At 40.6% G+C, this 16945-nt stretch overlaps 1 protein-coding gene and 2 non-coding genes across 4 annotated transcripts; 1 reads left to right on the forward strand and 2 right to left on the reverse strand.

The window, feature by feature from the left end:
• Positions 1–1041: 1041 nt before the first annotated feature.
• Positions 1042–15565, reverse strand: mpzl1l (myelin protein zero-like 1 like). 2 transcript variants are annotated; one of them, XM_041233171.1, is made up of 6 exons: positions 15287–15565; positions 11056–11222; positions 9059–9272; positions 8017–8161; positions 3877–3982; positions 1042–1682 (listed from the first exon to the last, which is right to left on the reverse strand). In XM_041233171.1, the coding sequence occupies exons 1-6, from the start codon at positions 15411–15413 to the stop codon at positions 1581–1583; spliced, it is 861 nt and encodes a 286-aa protein (XP_041089105.1). In that variant the 5' UTR covers positions 15414–15565; the 3' UTR covers positions 1042–1580. The 2 variants fall into 2 exon arrangements, with proteins under 2 accessions (XP_041089105.1, XP_041089106.1); XM_041233172.1 differs by having other exon boundaries at positions 8017–8149; positions 15287–15562.
• Positions 15566–15668: 103 nt separating this feature from the next.
• Positions 15669–15740, forward strand: trnap-agg. The gene has a single exon. It is a non-coding gene; the product is annotated as a tRNA-Pro (tRNA).
• Positions 15741–16161: 421 nt separating this feature from the next.
• Positions 16162–16233, reverse strand: trnap-cgg. The gene has a single exon. It is a non-coding gene; the product is annotated as a tRNA-Pro (tRNA).
• Positions 16234–16945: the final 712 nt, after the last annotated feature.

Genomic DNA, 16945 nt, shown 5'->3' on the forward strand with positions numbered 1-16945 from the left:
GCAAAGGCACAGCGTAAGGGCGTTAGATATCAGCCTATATGGTACAGCACCTATACGATATTCTACATGTCCAACGCCGTTCTAGTTCAGAACCAGTGCTACTCCAGCACAAGGAAGCCACAGCGAGTAGTGGGCATGTATTAAAGTGTGCACTGGATTGTCCATTGCAGTCTACAAGCACACTTCAACTTCTACCCTTTACAAGGCAGATCATCTTTAAGACTGGAGTGAACTGAAGTTAAAAATCAAAGTCAGTGTTATAAATACATACATAAATACACAGATGTTTGAAATCACTTCAAAAGGCGGTGTTTTGGGGTAGAATTATGACAAAAATTCAAATATCTATTTAAAACAGCTATAATATATATATATATAATATATATAGATATATAGATATATATATAGATATATATATATTATATATATTATATAAAAAGTTAGCCAATATATAACTGCAGTAATGCTGCGATTATTCTACGATTTGATTTCTTATTTTGCTTCACTGCTTTGTTATCAGATTACACTCAGCACTATAGCACATGCTTTCCAGTGGAATTTAATAGTTTCTATTAAGGCCAATGGTTTTGAAGCAGGTTTCTCTGGCAAGTGTTTCTGGGATATGCTGACAGCCCAATATGAAGATCCTTCAGTATACAGAGGGTGGACTCTGCTCCCCTAGAATAGTTTACCACTGTATTTTTTTTCCTTGGTATTTTTGCAGTTTTCCTATGCTTTTTCCTCTGCATTTACCATATTTTACTGTGGTTTGTCATGCTTTCACTGTGCTCGATTACAATTGCTGTGCTTTTACTGTGGCAAACTTTTCTAAGGGGTTGTCCAGAGTTTACCCTACAACAGCTCTTCCAAACCCTGGTCCTGGGGACCCCAACTGAGCTCTCAATTACTTAACTGAACAAACACATTTGCTTAATTAGATCTTTTTACTTGTTCTCAGCTCTTAAATGGTTGCAGATTTCAAGTTAGCTATAACATTTAAGTAACTTGAACTCTGCAACTTTTTAGGAGCAGAGAACAATTAAAAAGGTCTAATTAAGCAAATTATTAGTTCAATTAAGGGTCTAGTTAAGTAACAGAGCTCAGTTGGAATGAAACCCAGAAGACACAGTAGGTCACCAGCACCTTGCCCTACAATCTCTATGGACAAGGAATCTACCCTAATCAGTATAGTAAAGCATGGATTGCTGGGACTACAGTTGTAGATACTGCATCACAGGACTACTGTCTTTTGCAGGATGGACTGTATCAGATTTTTGCATGCCTACTTCAAGCAGTTTCATTTGTAAGGTGCAGGACCCCCTCAACGAAGATGCAGGATGAGTTTGATTGTAGGAATGTTTTAAAAGCAGGTCAGTACAGGACATTCAGATTGTAGATGAATTCAATGTGGGGAGCAAGCAGTATGCTTTGCAAGTTCCAACAGTGACTTGTGCATACCGGACACTTACCAACATGCAATGCTTTCTGCAATGACTAAATAGAATATGTTTACATATATTCACACATGCATTGGTCCAGGGTTTGTTCGCATCGAACCAAAATATTCCAGTTTTTTGTTTTTATTCCTTCCTGATGTTAGCATAGACCACTGACTCAGTTTTGTAGACTGTGTTTGACATCTTCTTCCCTGAATGATCCAGCTGAGCATAAATTACTGGGCCCTGAAAAGGAGAGAAAAACAGTGAACTGGAGAGAGCAAACACAATAATCAACATCATTTATTATAAAAACAGACCGAGGACAACTTGAACCAGCTTGGGACACATCTAAAATATAAGGGTGCTTTGAACTGGTCATGTTTAATAAACAATATTTCTAAACTCTATAAATAACCAGGGATGTAAGGATGCTCTAGCGTCACAATCCAATCCGTACCCCGATATGCTGCTCGCGATACGATATGCAGCACGTGGAGCTCGTGGGCTACTTGTATGATGCAGAATAAGATCAAACGGTAGTGTCGGAACATTTTGTTAAAAGAAACACGTTAAACGAGATCTGCTGAGTATATATTCATACCAACTATAAAACCCACCACATTCAGCAACCACTGTAAAGAAAGTATCACGATTCACTGTGAATGGTTACACCTATACAAATAATATACCAAGTCATTCTAAACAAGAAGCATGCCATAGTGTAGACAACCGATACTTCAGACCCTTGCCAATTTGTTCCTTAAGGCTAAAAAAAAAAAAAACACACCTAACAATGCATATGCTTGATACAGGGGTGTTGAATTACAGTACTATGTATTGTTAGTTTCTTTTTCTCTTCCCACGAATGAGTGGATGTTCTTGAGAAATACCGCAGTTCAAAAGGAAATAACAAAACAGAAAGAAGATTGGGGTAAAAGCAGACTGCACCACAAGTTTTATGAAGCCCAGCTTGTACATTTTCAGCTAAAGAATGCAGGTCTCTTAGATAAACTATGCTGTACGAATCACTGGAACTAAAAGGGAGGTTCACACAGGTAAAAACCCTGTGTTACACCTTTCAAGCTGTGCATTTAAATCTACGGTAGACACAATGATTTTGAGAAGCAAGACTGTTGTTCAACTAATGCATCAGCCTTGATGAAGAGATCTTTCAGATTTTATATTCCACATTTACATTTTAACATGGACGATGATCTAGCCGTTTCAAATCTATTTTATGTCACCAGCTAACCGTGTAGCCAAGGTCTTGAGAGAAAGGACAGAGTGTGAATGCTTGAAGAGAGGTCTGGACCACAGAGTATATCTGAAACGCCAGGACATCTCATTTCAGGTCTACATAACACTAGCATTGGCAAACAAAACAATTTAGTTTTATCCATTACAGAAATGTTGTTAGTGAGGGTATCTAAGCGGGCAGCAGAACATGTGGGCACGATGCCAGCAGCTGCTCTGTCTGTCTGTAGTATTATATGGAAGGGTACACTGCTGCTACAATGCCACGTGTTCCGCACCAGTAAACCCCCAAGGATTATAATGTCCCCTGGAAAGCAAAGCAAACTCCCCAGGAACCCTGTAAAAATAATTAACGCCAGACACAAAACTGTATCCGTATTAATACAGTCTAGGGATGACACACAGTGGAAGTAGTTGCACTGTGTTTGTCTAGCGCACCAAAACCATTTCCCACATGAACAGACACAGCTGCATACACTGCAGTATTGCAGCAACCCCAAATGAGGGGCTCACAGATTTCCAACCCAGCCTCCGCACCTCAGCATCTGTAAGTGCAAACACCCGTCCGACAGCCCGTCACGATGAAATCACCCTGGAAAGAGAACCCTTCCAACCTGCAAGTGTAAAGAGCCTTCTGCTAGCACCAGCGGAAGAACCACCCGGGCTGGCCTGCAGAGAATCCGCTTAAAACGCTTCTGGGGAAACTTCTTTCCTGACTGTCGCTTTCGTTTCACAATTTTAGGAGAGCTGCTATCAGTTTTTTTTTTAATGAACTATAATGAACTTGTGTTGTATCTCATTTTAACTAAAATGTTTCTTTAACTTTGTGTGTGTTTAGTTTGATTTGCGCTGCGGAACATTTCTCCCGGGTGTGTGCCTGCAGTGATCTGTGTCGGAGACAGGCATGACTTCTCCAACTGTACATGGATTTCTCAGAGGTCATTTTTCACTTAACTGTGCGAACTTAAGAACACTAGAAATTTTCCAAACAAGAGGAGGCCATTCTGCCCATCAATACTCGTCTGGTTCCTAGTAGCTGATCGATCTCAAAACTTTGTCCAGTCGGGTTAAAGGATCCCAATGATTTGCATCAAGAGCATGACTAGACAGCCCATTCCATCCCCTCACCACTCAGTGTAAAGAAGCAACTAAAAGTAATTTGCAGCAGCATCGATGTACGTACCTGTGCAGGACCGGAGGGGCTGCTGCATTTCGAGTCCTCTTTATCTGAGACCTCTTTCTTCAGCGCCCGCGTCTCTTGAGGAACCACGCTTTCAGAGGAGCTGCAGCTAATAGGTCATGTTTTGGAGGGTGGGGGTTGTTTTGTTTTACAAGTCAAATGACACAATGTAGCACACAAGCAAGCGTTGGCAGAGCGGTGTGAAAAAAACAAACAAAAACAGAAAAAACAAGACAAAATGCAATGAATGATGAGCTCACAGTACAAACAAAAACACTCCATTCTCATTGCACAGCTACATTGATTCAGTGTGAAACAAGACCCAATGTCATGAATCAGTACTTTGAATCAAACGGCTTGCTCTACGGAGTTGGAGTGTACAAAGAACGCCACACACACACAACACTAAAGATACAAACAATGCCATCTACTTAAAAACTACTGATCTAAATAGGGGCTGCGTACAGTGCTATTCATCAGTCGCAGGACGTATTTGAAAACATCTTAATTTATTATTTTTTAACCATTATCATTTTGCACGATTTCTGATCAAACACATGTAAGTACTGTACTACAGCTACTGAATTACACTGTACAGGATTATTCTTACACAGCCCCAAACATTTCAACCTCCTCCCACCAGCACAGGTCTGAGAGCAAAGCTCAGCAGCTGTAACACACAAGCAGAAAAACAAACACACTGTACTGCAATGGGAATTTACTCGCTATCGAGAGAGGCTCCTTTCAAAACAGAAATGACACATGCAGTGGGATTACTTATCTTTTGATCCTGTAATGATTTAGTTAAGGGCTCTTTCTGTACATACCTCACAAAAGGGGCTTACCGTTCAAGCAATTTAGAAACTGTGGCTTTGATAAGTCTTTCTAAGCAAACATTTTAATAGTGTATAATGCATCCTGTGTGAGGAGAGGCTTAATATGCTGTATGCTTCAGTAACAAACTGTCATCTAGTCCTATAGTCATTCGTTTGTCGGTTTCCTCCCTGTTAGCATCTGAGCTGTTGGCCTGGGTCACAGTATACCAGGCTCCATTTCTGAATTCATATTTAAGAGATGATAATATTAACAAATGCAAGCACTACTGTACGTGCTTTCAATGGGGCAAGAGGCAGCGTCTGTCCCGAGTTGAAACAGCAAGCTATCCCAGCCACTAGATGGCGCCATAAGCCTTTATCCATAGCAAACAAAGGCAATTACAGCATGTTTATTCTATTTTGGTTTAATGTTTCTTTTGATAGTGTACAGACTAAAGGTGCAGAGAGTAAAATGAGCCAGTCTGTTGAGCCTCCTGTTTAAATCTACTGTGGTCAACCTTGTTTTCTACTGCAGATGCTGACTAAAGTACAAAGCTGAAAACAGTGACCCATTAACAATGAGTTTGTTTGTTTTTCTTTGGGTTTGAAACAGCTACTGTCTTGCTTAAAGAAGTGCCATATAAAGACTGCAGCACCCGGGACCCTGTGCTGGTCTGATTGCATACAGAGTCTATATAAAAGCTCACAAGACAGAATTCAGTGATGGGTTTCAACACCAGTTCAACTTCCTTTTGTTTTGCAATGCAGTCAGGAATATCTGCTTTGCTTTTCATTTAAAATACTCAAAATGATCTGTTAATTAAACTGCACTCGAAAAAGCTATTAACCACCACTGAGTGACAGTCTGGTGAACACACACAGAACAACAAATCAATAGTAATAACATGAAAATGATGCTAACATCAATGTCAATTCATTCATCACATACACAATGCACCACAACAAAAGGCTTTTTTTTGTTTGTTTTGTTGTATAGAAGAATGCACTCTCTTTCTGGAACCTGTATAAATGCTTGTAAAGCATTGGTTAGATCTACGACTAACAGCATTCTTTATTTTTTTATTTAGAGATGCATATCTGTATTGGTCAACGTGCCTACAGTTCTGCACGGCATGAAGAGAATATTAAACAGACAGGACATAAGAGCACACTGTTTGCTGGTTAGTTGTGTTAAATCAAAACCAAACAAGCAATGCAGTTAGTGGGTTAGCATGAATGCCTGAACACCAAGTTTAAAAGACCTTCCTCAACAGTATCAGCTTCACTGAAACACTCGGCATTGTCAGTCTGCAAGCACCTTACATGCATTACATCTGAGGCTGGGGCATGGGTCTTGCACTCTATCCTGGCCCTGTGGCAATATTCACATTTAGGCAATTAATCTGATGCAACAGACTGTTTAAACAGAAGAATAATCCTTTCTCGAGTCCAATCTTTGACTGTGCAGTGATGTGTCAAAGCACAGTTTAGTGACTGCAGGGAGTGCCACAGTAATGCATGGGGAGGGGTAGAGGGGTCACAGGGTCAGATGTACAAAACGATTCTCCAGTGATGTCATGTTCTCCAGGACTGCTTGCAAACACTTGAATAATGAACAGGAATTCACATGAACTACTCAGTCGCTCAATCAAGCAAAACCTTTATTTATCCAGCAGGAGTCCACTGCGAACAAATTCCCCGTTTACAATGACAACCTGACTGGTGTGCATTCACTTTGAGAAACCACAGCAGATACTTTCCAATGCTGGAACTTGTTCAATATTTTCTTGAATGGTTAATAGCTGTACTAAATGTGCAGCGATGGCAGGGTTATTCCTGGTGTGTTTTAGCGAGTGCCCTGTTGTGTTAATACAGCACTAACAACCCTCTTGCACCGAAAACCCAACAGCCCAGCATGCAAGGCATCGCAATGCACAGTAGGTACGTAGGTCTTCATGCTACGACTGTGAACCATTACAGAGGTAGCTGGTTAACACTTTGACCGCAGGCAGTGGTTAAGATGAGTAGTGGTGTTTAAAACAGCCCCAGTGTGAAAATCAGTCACTAACTCCACTTAGTGGAAGAGTCTTGGATGCAGCTTTCATCCAAGATTGACAGGGAAAATAAAAAAAAAGTGCCCCATCCAATTTAAAAGGTGACGGTGAAGCACTTTGCTGTATCAGACTTGTTTGTTTGGTTTGTTCAGTTCAGAAGCATACTGTACATCTGCTGTATTTGTTATGCTCAATATTATATTGTAGTATGTCCTTTAATTTTGAGCAATATGTTCACACAGAAGTCTCATACATCAAAGTGTTGTTTTTAAAGTGAAATCAAATCAATGCAAGAAAAAAAGAAAATACCCACACATTAATAAGTTAATATGATTTAATAAATAAATACACAGAAAAGCAAACAATTCACCACCACTCTGAACTTACCACCAGATAGGTTATTTAGTAAGCTGAACCCTCTTACGTTTTCTTTAAAGATAGATAAAAGCCCTGTTAAGTCTAATTATTACTGTTAAATATTCCACTGGCAATGGCTGACAGCAGAATGAAATATTCTGCGGTGCAAGACATTCAGTAATCCATTTGTTTTTTTTAGAAACTTCTTGCACATATTCATTACAAGAATGACAATCTGTTACACTGCTGGCCATGGAAGAATGACTTTCTAAATAAGAGGGTTTTTAACCAGTAATTTGATTTGAAGGAGTGCTTATGTAAAGTGAGATGCTGCAGATTTGAGTACATTACTCAACACGTCACAGCAGACGAGGCACAGAGGCCTGCATCGTATGTTTGTCGTATTTTTTTTAAATCAAATCTATGTTCTGAATGATAGCTGGTTTGTGCAAGGGTTTCATACACATATACAAGAGTTGTAGTGTAATATTGTACGAGTTTAACCCTTACTGTTTATTCCTTCTGCATTTCTGCAACAGAGGAATTTGGGGGTGCATTTGAGACAAGAAATCTACTAAAGACATGATTTAAATGTTATTGTATTTTATTAAAAGGACATTTGAAGCAATGCATCCTTTACACACTGCCCATGCATCTTGACTTTATAATTCGAGAGGACAGTGAAACGGTGGTAACCCTCAATTAGGACAGACACATGTGTGAGTTTATGGGTTACAGTTAGAAGAATGTGGCAGTAGGTCTCATAGTGCTAAATCTAGAACACTGGATATTGTTTCAATACAATTAACACTTTGTTCCGGTGCTCTCTATCAACCAAATCTTTCCTGGGCGGTTCCTCAAACCAACACCAAGTATATTGCAAGTAAAAAAAAAGATGCCTGAAGTGCCAGACTTACCCAATGTAGTCCTTACTGGCCTGCTTCCTTCTGAAAAGCAGGTAAAACACAATGACGATGATGAGGAGCAACCCCAGGATGGCTCCGATCACTGCTCCGGCAATCACGCCAGCGTTGGACAGGGGAAGAGACCCTTCAACGGAAACTACATCTCAGTCATTTTGTGGAGAACGTGCACCAAGCATTCATTCACTGACACAATCCCATTTCAAGCTGCTTACTCTTTAATGAAACAGTTACTGTTACAAACACCACTCTGATGAATTTCATGAACAAACATTTAACCACAAACCTGGGCGTGTGTGCAAGTTTCTACTTCTGTCGCTGACAACCTTTTAGATTTCCTGTTGACTGCCTTTGTGTGTATAAATGTAAAAATCTGCCCTTTATTTTGTTAAATGCTACCCATATAAATTTAACATTCAACATGTGAACTAACTGCACCTGTAATACACCACTGGGCTTGTGTTAACATAATATATAATAATAACCTAGCCCCAGTCTTGCTCAGGTCATGGAAATGAAATTACAGTAGAGTGCTGTGGTCTCAGCTCCCAGCTAACTTTACTCACAACACAAAGCCCCCACACTGCCCCTTACCCGTTGTTTGTCAGTTGCAGGACTGAATAGCAGGTGGTTTAAGATATAAACACACTAGCTGAAGTACCCGCCGTTGCCCGGGGAAATTCAGTATTTCATGCATGACGAGATGGGGAACGGTAGCCTTACGGTTTCCTATAAGTTACCAATCTTGGGTGTCGCACAATGCGCTCAGACCCCTTTCTCTTTTTCAAACAATTTTTTTTAGATTTTTGCCATTTTTTTATTTTTTGTTTTTATTTTTTGTTGGTTTTGTGGGTTTCTTTAATTTGAGATGCATGGCTACTGTAGTGATCCAGCAATGGGGTTACTAATAGTAAACCAGGGGTTGAAATTGTGGATCCAAACACAGCTCAGTGCAGAAACACCTTTGGCACGGTTCAGACACTCACTGAAAACACATTATTCCCAATGCTGACAGTTTGCAAAGAGAACAAGTTACCTTTCTCCACAACTCGAAGCTGTATACTACTTGGCTTCACATCAATATCAGGTGGGTTTTTCACATCACAGGAGTAGGTGCCGTTGTCCTTGAATATCATTTTGGTTATGGAGATGGACGCGTCTCTCTTGTTCAGGTCTCCAACCCATCGCACCCTGTCTTTGAACTGGGGGGTTTTCCCGAAATAGGGCTTCCCTCCCGTGTAGTGGAACAACTGTTGGGACAGAGAAACTGATGTTCATAACATGAAATGGAAACAAGAATCACATTGGGAATCAAAGAATGTTCAAACATTTGTCACTTTGATCAGATTGCTCTTTTAAAATGTACTTGAAATTCTTTCCCAATAAAGTTGTTTGAATCATCCAGGATGCCGACACTAACAAGGCACCAGACGACACAGGATCCGACATCCTGTACATCTTCTAGTGCTGCGAGGGTTTGATTTGCAGTAAAACGTGAAAACATTACAAGGTCTGCATAAGGACCTTAAAACGAGGCATTTAAAAATGTAGATTGTAATTAAGACCACAGTGACCATCAGCATTACATAAATTCCACTTGAACACTCATGTTGTTGTTGTTATTATATTGATTACATTTCTGATAGTCCCAGTTTTTTTTTTTTTTTTTTAAACCCCTGGGTATAAACCACTCACTTTGTCGGGCACCACTTTAGATAAACCTTTTCCGGTTAATTAAAGTCCTTCGCCATCTGAGGAATTTAATTGGCCAAAACAAATCCTCCTTTAACATTTATTTATTTTATTTGTTTTATTTTTATAAAAAACACTACTTCTAAAGGCAAAACAAACACAGGGTTTAATAAAAATAAAAGCATTGTTTTTAGTTTATTGAAAATTAAACTGACTGGATATATACCGTTAGAAACTACAAGTATTTTTTGAAAAGGACAATGGAATGCAGTTTCTGGTTTCCTGTTTTTCGAGAAAGAGGTGACCGATGACCAGAGCTGGTGGAAGCAGGGGGCCAGCTTGGACAGGCTCAGTTTAACACAGATGTTAAAAAAAGGGAAACAGAAACAGGGTTAAGGAGGAAGAGACAGAGTGAAGAGTGCGAGACAATTAACAACCCCATCAAAAAAATAGAGACCTTTAGAGACCAAAACACAGTACAATTGTGCGAGACACAAACTTACATGTGTAGTGCAGATACATTCTAACCAGACCTAATCCAATGAAAATCCCAGATCTCTATCAAGAATTAGCCCAGAGCCCACCCTGCGGAAACAATTACTCGGCTTGGCTCTCCACACCCTGTATGGACCAATTGTTGAAAGAGAGCTGGGATGACAAATAGTCACGTTTCGATCACACTTGTGCACTTGACTTGGGGGTCAATTTTCTAATTGATTATTGATCTGTACCCCTGGATCATCAGTCCCAGCACCTGTGAATCTCCCTGGAATGCATCCTTCCCATCTGTGCAGAAACCACCTCGACCTCTTAAGACAGGATTCTTGTGGTGTAAAATGCTCTGATAAAATCGATCATGGTTTATCTGAGCAGGGTACAGGGTTTAGTTTACCTCACAATTAAGGAGGAGTGCTGGAAAAAGAATGTCCTTGGCAAGTTCCAAAACCATCTTGCATTAACCCATTAAGTGCCACTGTCATCACTGGAGTTTTTTGGAGCATTTTAACTGGCATATATCTGTTATTTTAATTTTCTTTTTAACAATATTGTTATGATAACTTACTCTAATTATGTTAACTGTGAAAGTTTAGTCTAATTGCAATGGATCCAATTACATAAATACATTTGGTAGCCTAGTAAATGGGTTAGAGTGTGTTTCTACATTTTCACTGCAAAGAGTAAAACCTAGTATTATTATTATTATTATTATTATTATTATTATTATTATTATTATTATTATTATTATTATTATGGAAATTAAAAAAGGAATAGCTCATCATTTTGGTGTTTTTAACACCCCATAGGTAAAGAGAGTGTCCCATTGCAGAAGGGGAGTCTTACAGAGACCGCGTCTCCTCCCCCCTCGGGATGGAAGTTCCAGGAGAAGGAGGTTCCGCTGCTGACCAGCTCTTTGGATGTGAAGGTACATCGGAGAGTTCCATCCGTCCCGTTTTCAACAAAGAGCTCTGCTGGAGTGTAAACGTCTACCGCTGACCCTGGAACAGCAGCTGTGGATGAGAGAAACAAGATAGGCACTCATCAGGACTCGTGCACACAGGAGGCGCGAGGAAGCGGTGTTTCCACTACTGTACCCAACGCTGGCTTCAACTCCAGCCGTGCACACAGGAGGAGCGAGGAAGCGGTGTTTCCACTACTGTACCCAACGCTGGCTTCAACTCCAGCCGTGCACACAGGAGGAGCGAGGAAGCGGTGTTTCCACTACTGTACCCAACGCTGGCTTCAACTCCAGCCGTGCACACAGGAGGAGCGAGGAAGCGGTGTTTCCACTACTGTACCCAACGCTGGCTTCAACTCCAGCACACAGGAGGAGCGAGGAAGCGGTGCACACAGGAGGAGCGAGGAAGCGGTGTTTCCACTACTGTACCCAACGCTGGCTTCAACTCCAGCCGTGCACACAGGAGGAGCGAGGAAGCGGTGTTTCCACTACTGTACCCAACGCTGGTTTCAACTCCAGCCGTGCACACAGGAGGAGCGAGGAAGCGGTGTTTCCACTATTGTACCCAACGCTGGTTTCAACTCCAGCCGTGCACACAGGAGGAGCGAGGAAGCGGTGTTTCCACTACTGTACCCAACGCTGGCTCATCCTTGTCTTGATGGAAATGCCCCACAGTACATAATGACTATGTAATACACACCATTCTACAGCGGCACGGCGAGCTACAGTAAGCAGCCATGTGGAAGTGTGTTGCCTGCAAGAATATGACAGTGCTACTGTTTATAGAAGTAACAGTCATGGCCTGCAATAGCCTTGACACTAGCATTCTTCACTGCAGCGAAGAAACCCTGCATCATAAAAACTGGTGTTAATGAACAAAGTTCACCTGTGATCTCACCCCAGCTGCTTTGCTGGCTCCGACTTCTTTCTCTGGATATCATGGACAAAAAGAGAGCGCCAAATCTAACAGGAATCAGCTCCAAGTACAGTTTCCATCTGGTGCTAAAGTGTTGCAAGAGGAGTTGGTCAATAACGAACGAGCTATCTGAGGCCATGAATAAATGAAGAGTGATGACAAGAACACAAAGAACCAAACCGACTACTGTGCGAGGTCATAAAAACAAAGTACTTAAAAACACATCATCATACTAGAAGGGATCCAAACCACTTTAAGTCTGCTTAGTTTATTAAAAACAAATGCCTAAAGGCAAAATCTAGGCCTACAGTACATAGTAGGACATTTCTTCAGAGAAGCTGAAAAACTTCAACAGCATGAACACTTTGAAGAGAAATTAAAATAATATTTCATCAAAAATTTACAATTTACTGTTAACAGAATCAAACAAGCTAAGAAATATGAAATCAGATACAAATGTCCTGTATCAATAAACACTTCTGCAATAGCTGTGCTACACTCTTAACTGTACGAAAGACACTACTGACCAGTCTAATAAAGCCATGAATGTCCATGCCCATGCTTTACACACAAGACACTGGAACTATTTAATTTGCTACTGTATCCTAGGGTAGTCATTCTGGAATACAGGTAGGATAACATTTCACAACAATTCTTCCAAAACACTTTGAAGATGTGACTGGAACAGGTTCCTTAACACAATCTGCAAGGTCATCAAAAGGACACAAGACATTGCTTTACTTCCCCTCATCCTGTCTCTCAAAGGATCCCAACGAAATGCACGCAAGACGCAGGAACTGAGAAGAGAGCAAGAGGACCATTGAGGAAGCAAAGCCTGTGAGCGGTCAACGGCACACCACACACCGTGCTGTTTGACAGCTTTCTGATCTCTAACCACTTACTGAACTTCATCCTTTTAATGCAGAGCTGTGTGTTTCTTAAATAAATACTGCAGTAAAGGGTATTTTACTGTACTAAACGTTTAATCCAAAACGTACCCATCAACTGCAGCATCTAAAACATTGTAAACCACTATAACTGAACATGTGGAAATCAATGCAGCATTTGAAATAAACACAAAAACAAATACAATGAAGTGACTCTCTGCAGACAAACCCCAGAGCGGACATCCCTGTTACAACTGAATGAGCGTTCTTGCATTCTTGGGGTCAAGGATGCAGCTCTGTTCTTGCATTTAAATCAGAGCCAACAAACAAAACTCTTATTCTCCCCAGCCACCGCAAAGGAATTATTTCAAACAAACCATGTCATTATTTACCCAGTCCATCAACTAAAAGCTTTGTTTTTTTTTGGTTAACATACTGTATTCTGACCTGGCCCAGCTGAACAGCATGACTCATTGTTTTTAAAATCACTGAAGCCCTTGTCAAGCCATTCTACTGTGGAGTCACAGCAATGCATTGTTATCCACACTGCTGTCTCCAAAGACTCCATCCTGACTAACAAGAAACAGTTTAAACAAGATGTGTGTTTCAGCTGCACTTTCAGAATGAAGTCTGCCACGGAGCCAGCCTTGACTCCAGCATTTCGTGATTCATTCTCATCTCTGCAGGAGATTCAATGCCAGGCTATTCTCACAGACAGCTACAGCCAACAGCTTTGCATCACCTAGAAGTTTAGGATTGAGACAATTTAAAAAAATAAACTATATGATCATAATTTAGAACTTCTTTACATCATGTAATCAAAGGAACTACAAAATGATATTGCAAAAGTAAGGCAGAAGCCAATACAGTTCACGTTAGATGCGTCCTATTCTGAAGCACATTTTCCGAGATGAATACAGAGATCGAAGGTGTACAAAACCACTGTACCAAACAACTTAGTTGCAGGAAAAGCTCACTTCCCCTTTGCACTTTGTTCTAAAGTAGGAAATGAAATACTGTAGAGAAATGTGTATCCCTCCCCCACCAGCTTAATGAATACACTATAGAAACAAAACCCAGGAATCAACAACGTCTTGCAATTTATGAAGCAACTTTTCACCTCAAGACTGGATCAAGCTACTGAACAATCTGGATTTCAACTAACTGTTTAAATGTTTAACAAGCAGGCTGTTATATTTATCAGCGTTTTATGAAGTGGTTTGTTCTGTAGTTAACAGAAAGGGAAGGTACATGTGTACACAAAAAAAGAATCGGCACTCAATACCATTCAGCTAACCAGACATCGAGCACACAGCCTAAAACGAGCGTTAACATTCAATAAACTCCAACACCCCGATATAGACATCCTCTGAGAATGAAAGACAGGCGCCTTCTTTATTTCTGCTATAGAAAGCAGTGGGGTTTTTAAACACAGAATACCGCAGTAGTCGTAGTAGTAGTGCAGTCTACAGCAGTTACTCAGAGGACACGCACTGCAAACCCGAGGTCTCGGAGCATCACAGAGTGCTGCGGTACAGTAAGAGCAACGTGGAAACTAAACCCGAGAGAGTCAGCGCGATACTGCTGAATAGTCACGACTCGATACATGCAGTCCACATCACAGGAATCGCGTACGAGCTGTTTATTGTCATAACCCTGCTTCCAGTACTACCGCGACAGACAAGCATTTATACCACCCTATAGAATTCACTCATTTTGCTTCATAGAGTCGAATGAAACCTGCTGAATAATGTTATGTTAGCATACTGAATTGCGTAACGCTTTGTAGTTTTCCATATACTTAACATTAAAAATGTGTGTGTGTGTGTGTGTGTGTGTATATATATATATATATATATATATATATATATATATATATATATATATATAGTTCGAAATCCCACATGAAATACTTTGCTTCTGTAGACTTTTGTGAAACAATGTTGTAGTTTCTCCGATTACATGATGTTAAACGAAACACCTAAAAATGATGTCTCAATCCTTGTAGGTGATGCAGAACTTCTGTCCATAGCTGGAGAGCTCTGCTACACCACACACAGGCATTCACTTGATTACAAACACACCTTCGTTTGTGGATTACAGAATCCGAATGAAAGAAAAGGTTTAGCGCAAACTCCTCTCCACATACTGCATCTAAAAACACTGGACTCACAGACAAGGACCTGCTTACACAGCAGCTGAGGGGAGACATTGGGCTTTTCAATAAGGAAGTTCAGGCAACGCTGTAAAAACGAGCCTTTCCTTCAATCAATCAGCACGCTACAAGTCCAAACGCTTTACACATCCGCTTACCCCAGGTTAGGAGCTGCAATCCGAGCCAAACTGCCGCTATCTGAGACGGATTTCGGAGTTTTATTCCCATTGTGGGTTTAAATCCACTCGCTCTTCTTCCGTGGTAGAACCCCTTGTGTATTTCCATTTCTCATTTCCTGTTTCCCACCGGAACACTGCGCTTAATGCTGCAAAGTTACTGGTGCTCGCACATGCCAGTCACTCCGTAGCTCCTTGCATGAGTGAAGTCTGGTATGAGTCAAAGCTTCGGACTCTGCACAATTACAGCAGCTAAACAAGACGAAGCGTTTACATCCCAGCCAGCTCTCTCACACAATGCAACACAACACTGTTACATATACATATGTGATATACATACTATGGTATACCTGCCTCGTATCGTGGCTCGTTGGTCTAGGGGTATGATTCTCGCTTAGGGTGCGAGAGGTCCCGGGTTCAAATCCCGGACGAGCCCTCTTTATTTTCTTAAAGAAAGTTTTAGTTTTACAAATAAAACTATTTTATGATGCCATTTGTATTAGTTATGCATTTGTTTTGTGTTTGTTCTTACTAACTATTTTAATAATGATAACTGTAATCGCATTAATCATGTGTTATTTGTGTAACTTTTGTAGAAAAATGAAACCATAAACTACTGATTACAATAGCCAGCCTGTTTGCTAACTACTTCACTGTACATTAAAAGAGTTAATAATTCACAACAAGCAATGCATTACTCAGGAAATGTGAAATGCTTTAACTTAATGCTACTTTGATAGGTGATTTTAGACGTAAAACTGCTTATTTTATTTTTCATTTTTAAAAAACTACTTTTTTACACACACATAAATATATGTTTATATATAATGTTTATATATATAAACATTTTAAAAAACGGGCTCGTCCGGGATTTGAACCCGGGACCTCTCGCACCCGAAGCGAGAATCATACCCCTAGACCAACGAGCCGCTCTGAGGGTTTCCCCACATTCTGGAATGTCAGTACACGTCGCCATGGCATCAGCGCAAGCTCAGCTCAACAGCGCACCGTCGTACGTAAACAGGCAATATATAAACAAACAAACGTTTGTTTACATATTGGTTTATATCAGTTTGTATGTTGCGCATGGTCGATCCACATAGCCTGAGATAAGAGCTGTTAACACGGTAGAAAGTAACCTAGAATTGAATCTGAAGAGAAAACAATGCAACAATGTAATGGACAATACGTTCGCGTAATTCACACGCACATACACAAATCATGTTCTGAGGCTTAAAGTACCCGACTTCTGCCTAGTCTGCAGCGGTAGTTATTTAAACACGTTTTAATAATAGCCTACCACCAGATGACAGACGATCGTCAAAAACAAATAACCCACTCATCTCCGCCACGTGTTGACTGTGGTGTTTGCAGCTCATGCGATTAAATTAACACTCTCTGAGGTTAGTGGCTGGTTACTGCCACTCGCCGGTCATCCATTTCAACATCACGCAGTGTGACTTTAAAAAAAATAAATCAAATCCTGTAGAGTTAGGTTTATATAGTAAGCGCCTCGCCAGCGCTATCTTTCTCGTAACTGCTGCTTCTGTGACGTCATGCCGTCAGTAAATTAGCTAGCGCAGCCTGCAAACGGCAAGTAGAAATCAGTTAGTTGCATTAACACAATATCAGCTCTTTTTC

The sequence above is a fragment of the Polyodon spathula genome, chromosome 30, assembly GCF_017654505.1.
Source record: "Polyodon spathula isolate WHYD16114869_AA chromosome 30, ASM1765450v1, whole genome shotgun sequence".
NCBI classification, from domain to species: domain Eukaryota; kingdom Metazoa; phylum Chordata; class Actinopteri; order Acipenseriformes; family Polyodontidae; genus Polyodon; species Polyodon spathula.

Excerpts from the sequence above, each read along its gene's own strand:
- mpzl1l (XM_041233171.1), bottom strand. The coding sequence starts at position 15,413 with ATGGAAATACACAAGGGGTTCTACCACGGAAGAAGAGCGAGTGGATTT. Across the intron at positions 3,983-8,016 it reads GCCAGTAAGGACTACATTGG|CTGCAGCTCCTCTGAAAGCG; the intron begins GTAAGTCTGGCA and ends ATGACCTATTAG. Across the intron at positions 1,683-3,876 it reads GCCCCTCCGGTCCTGCACAG|GGCCCAGTAATTTATGCTCA; the intron begins GTACGTACATCG and ends TCTCCTTTTCAG.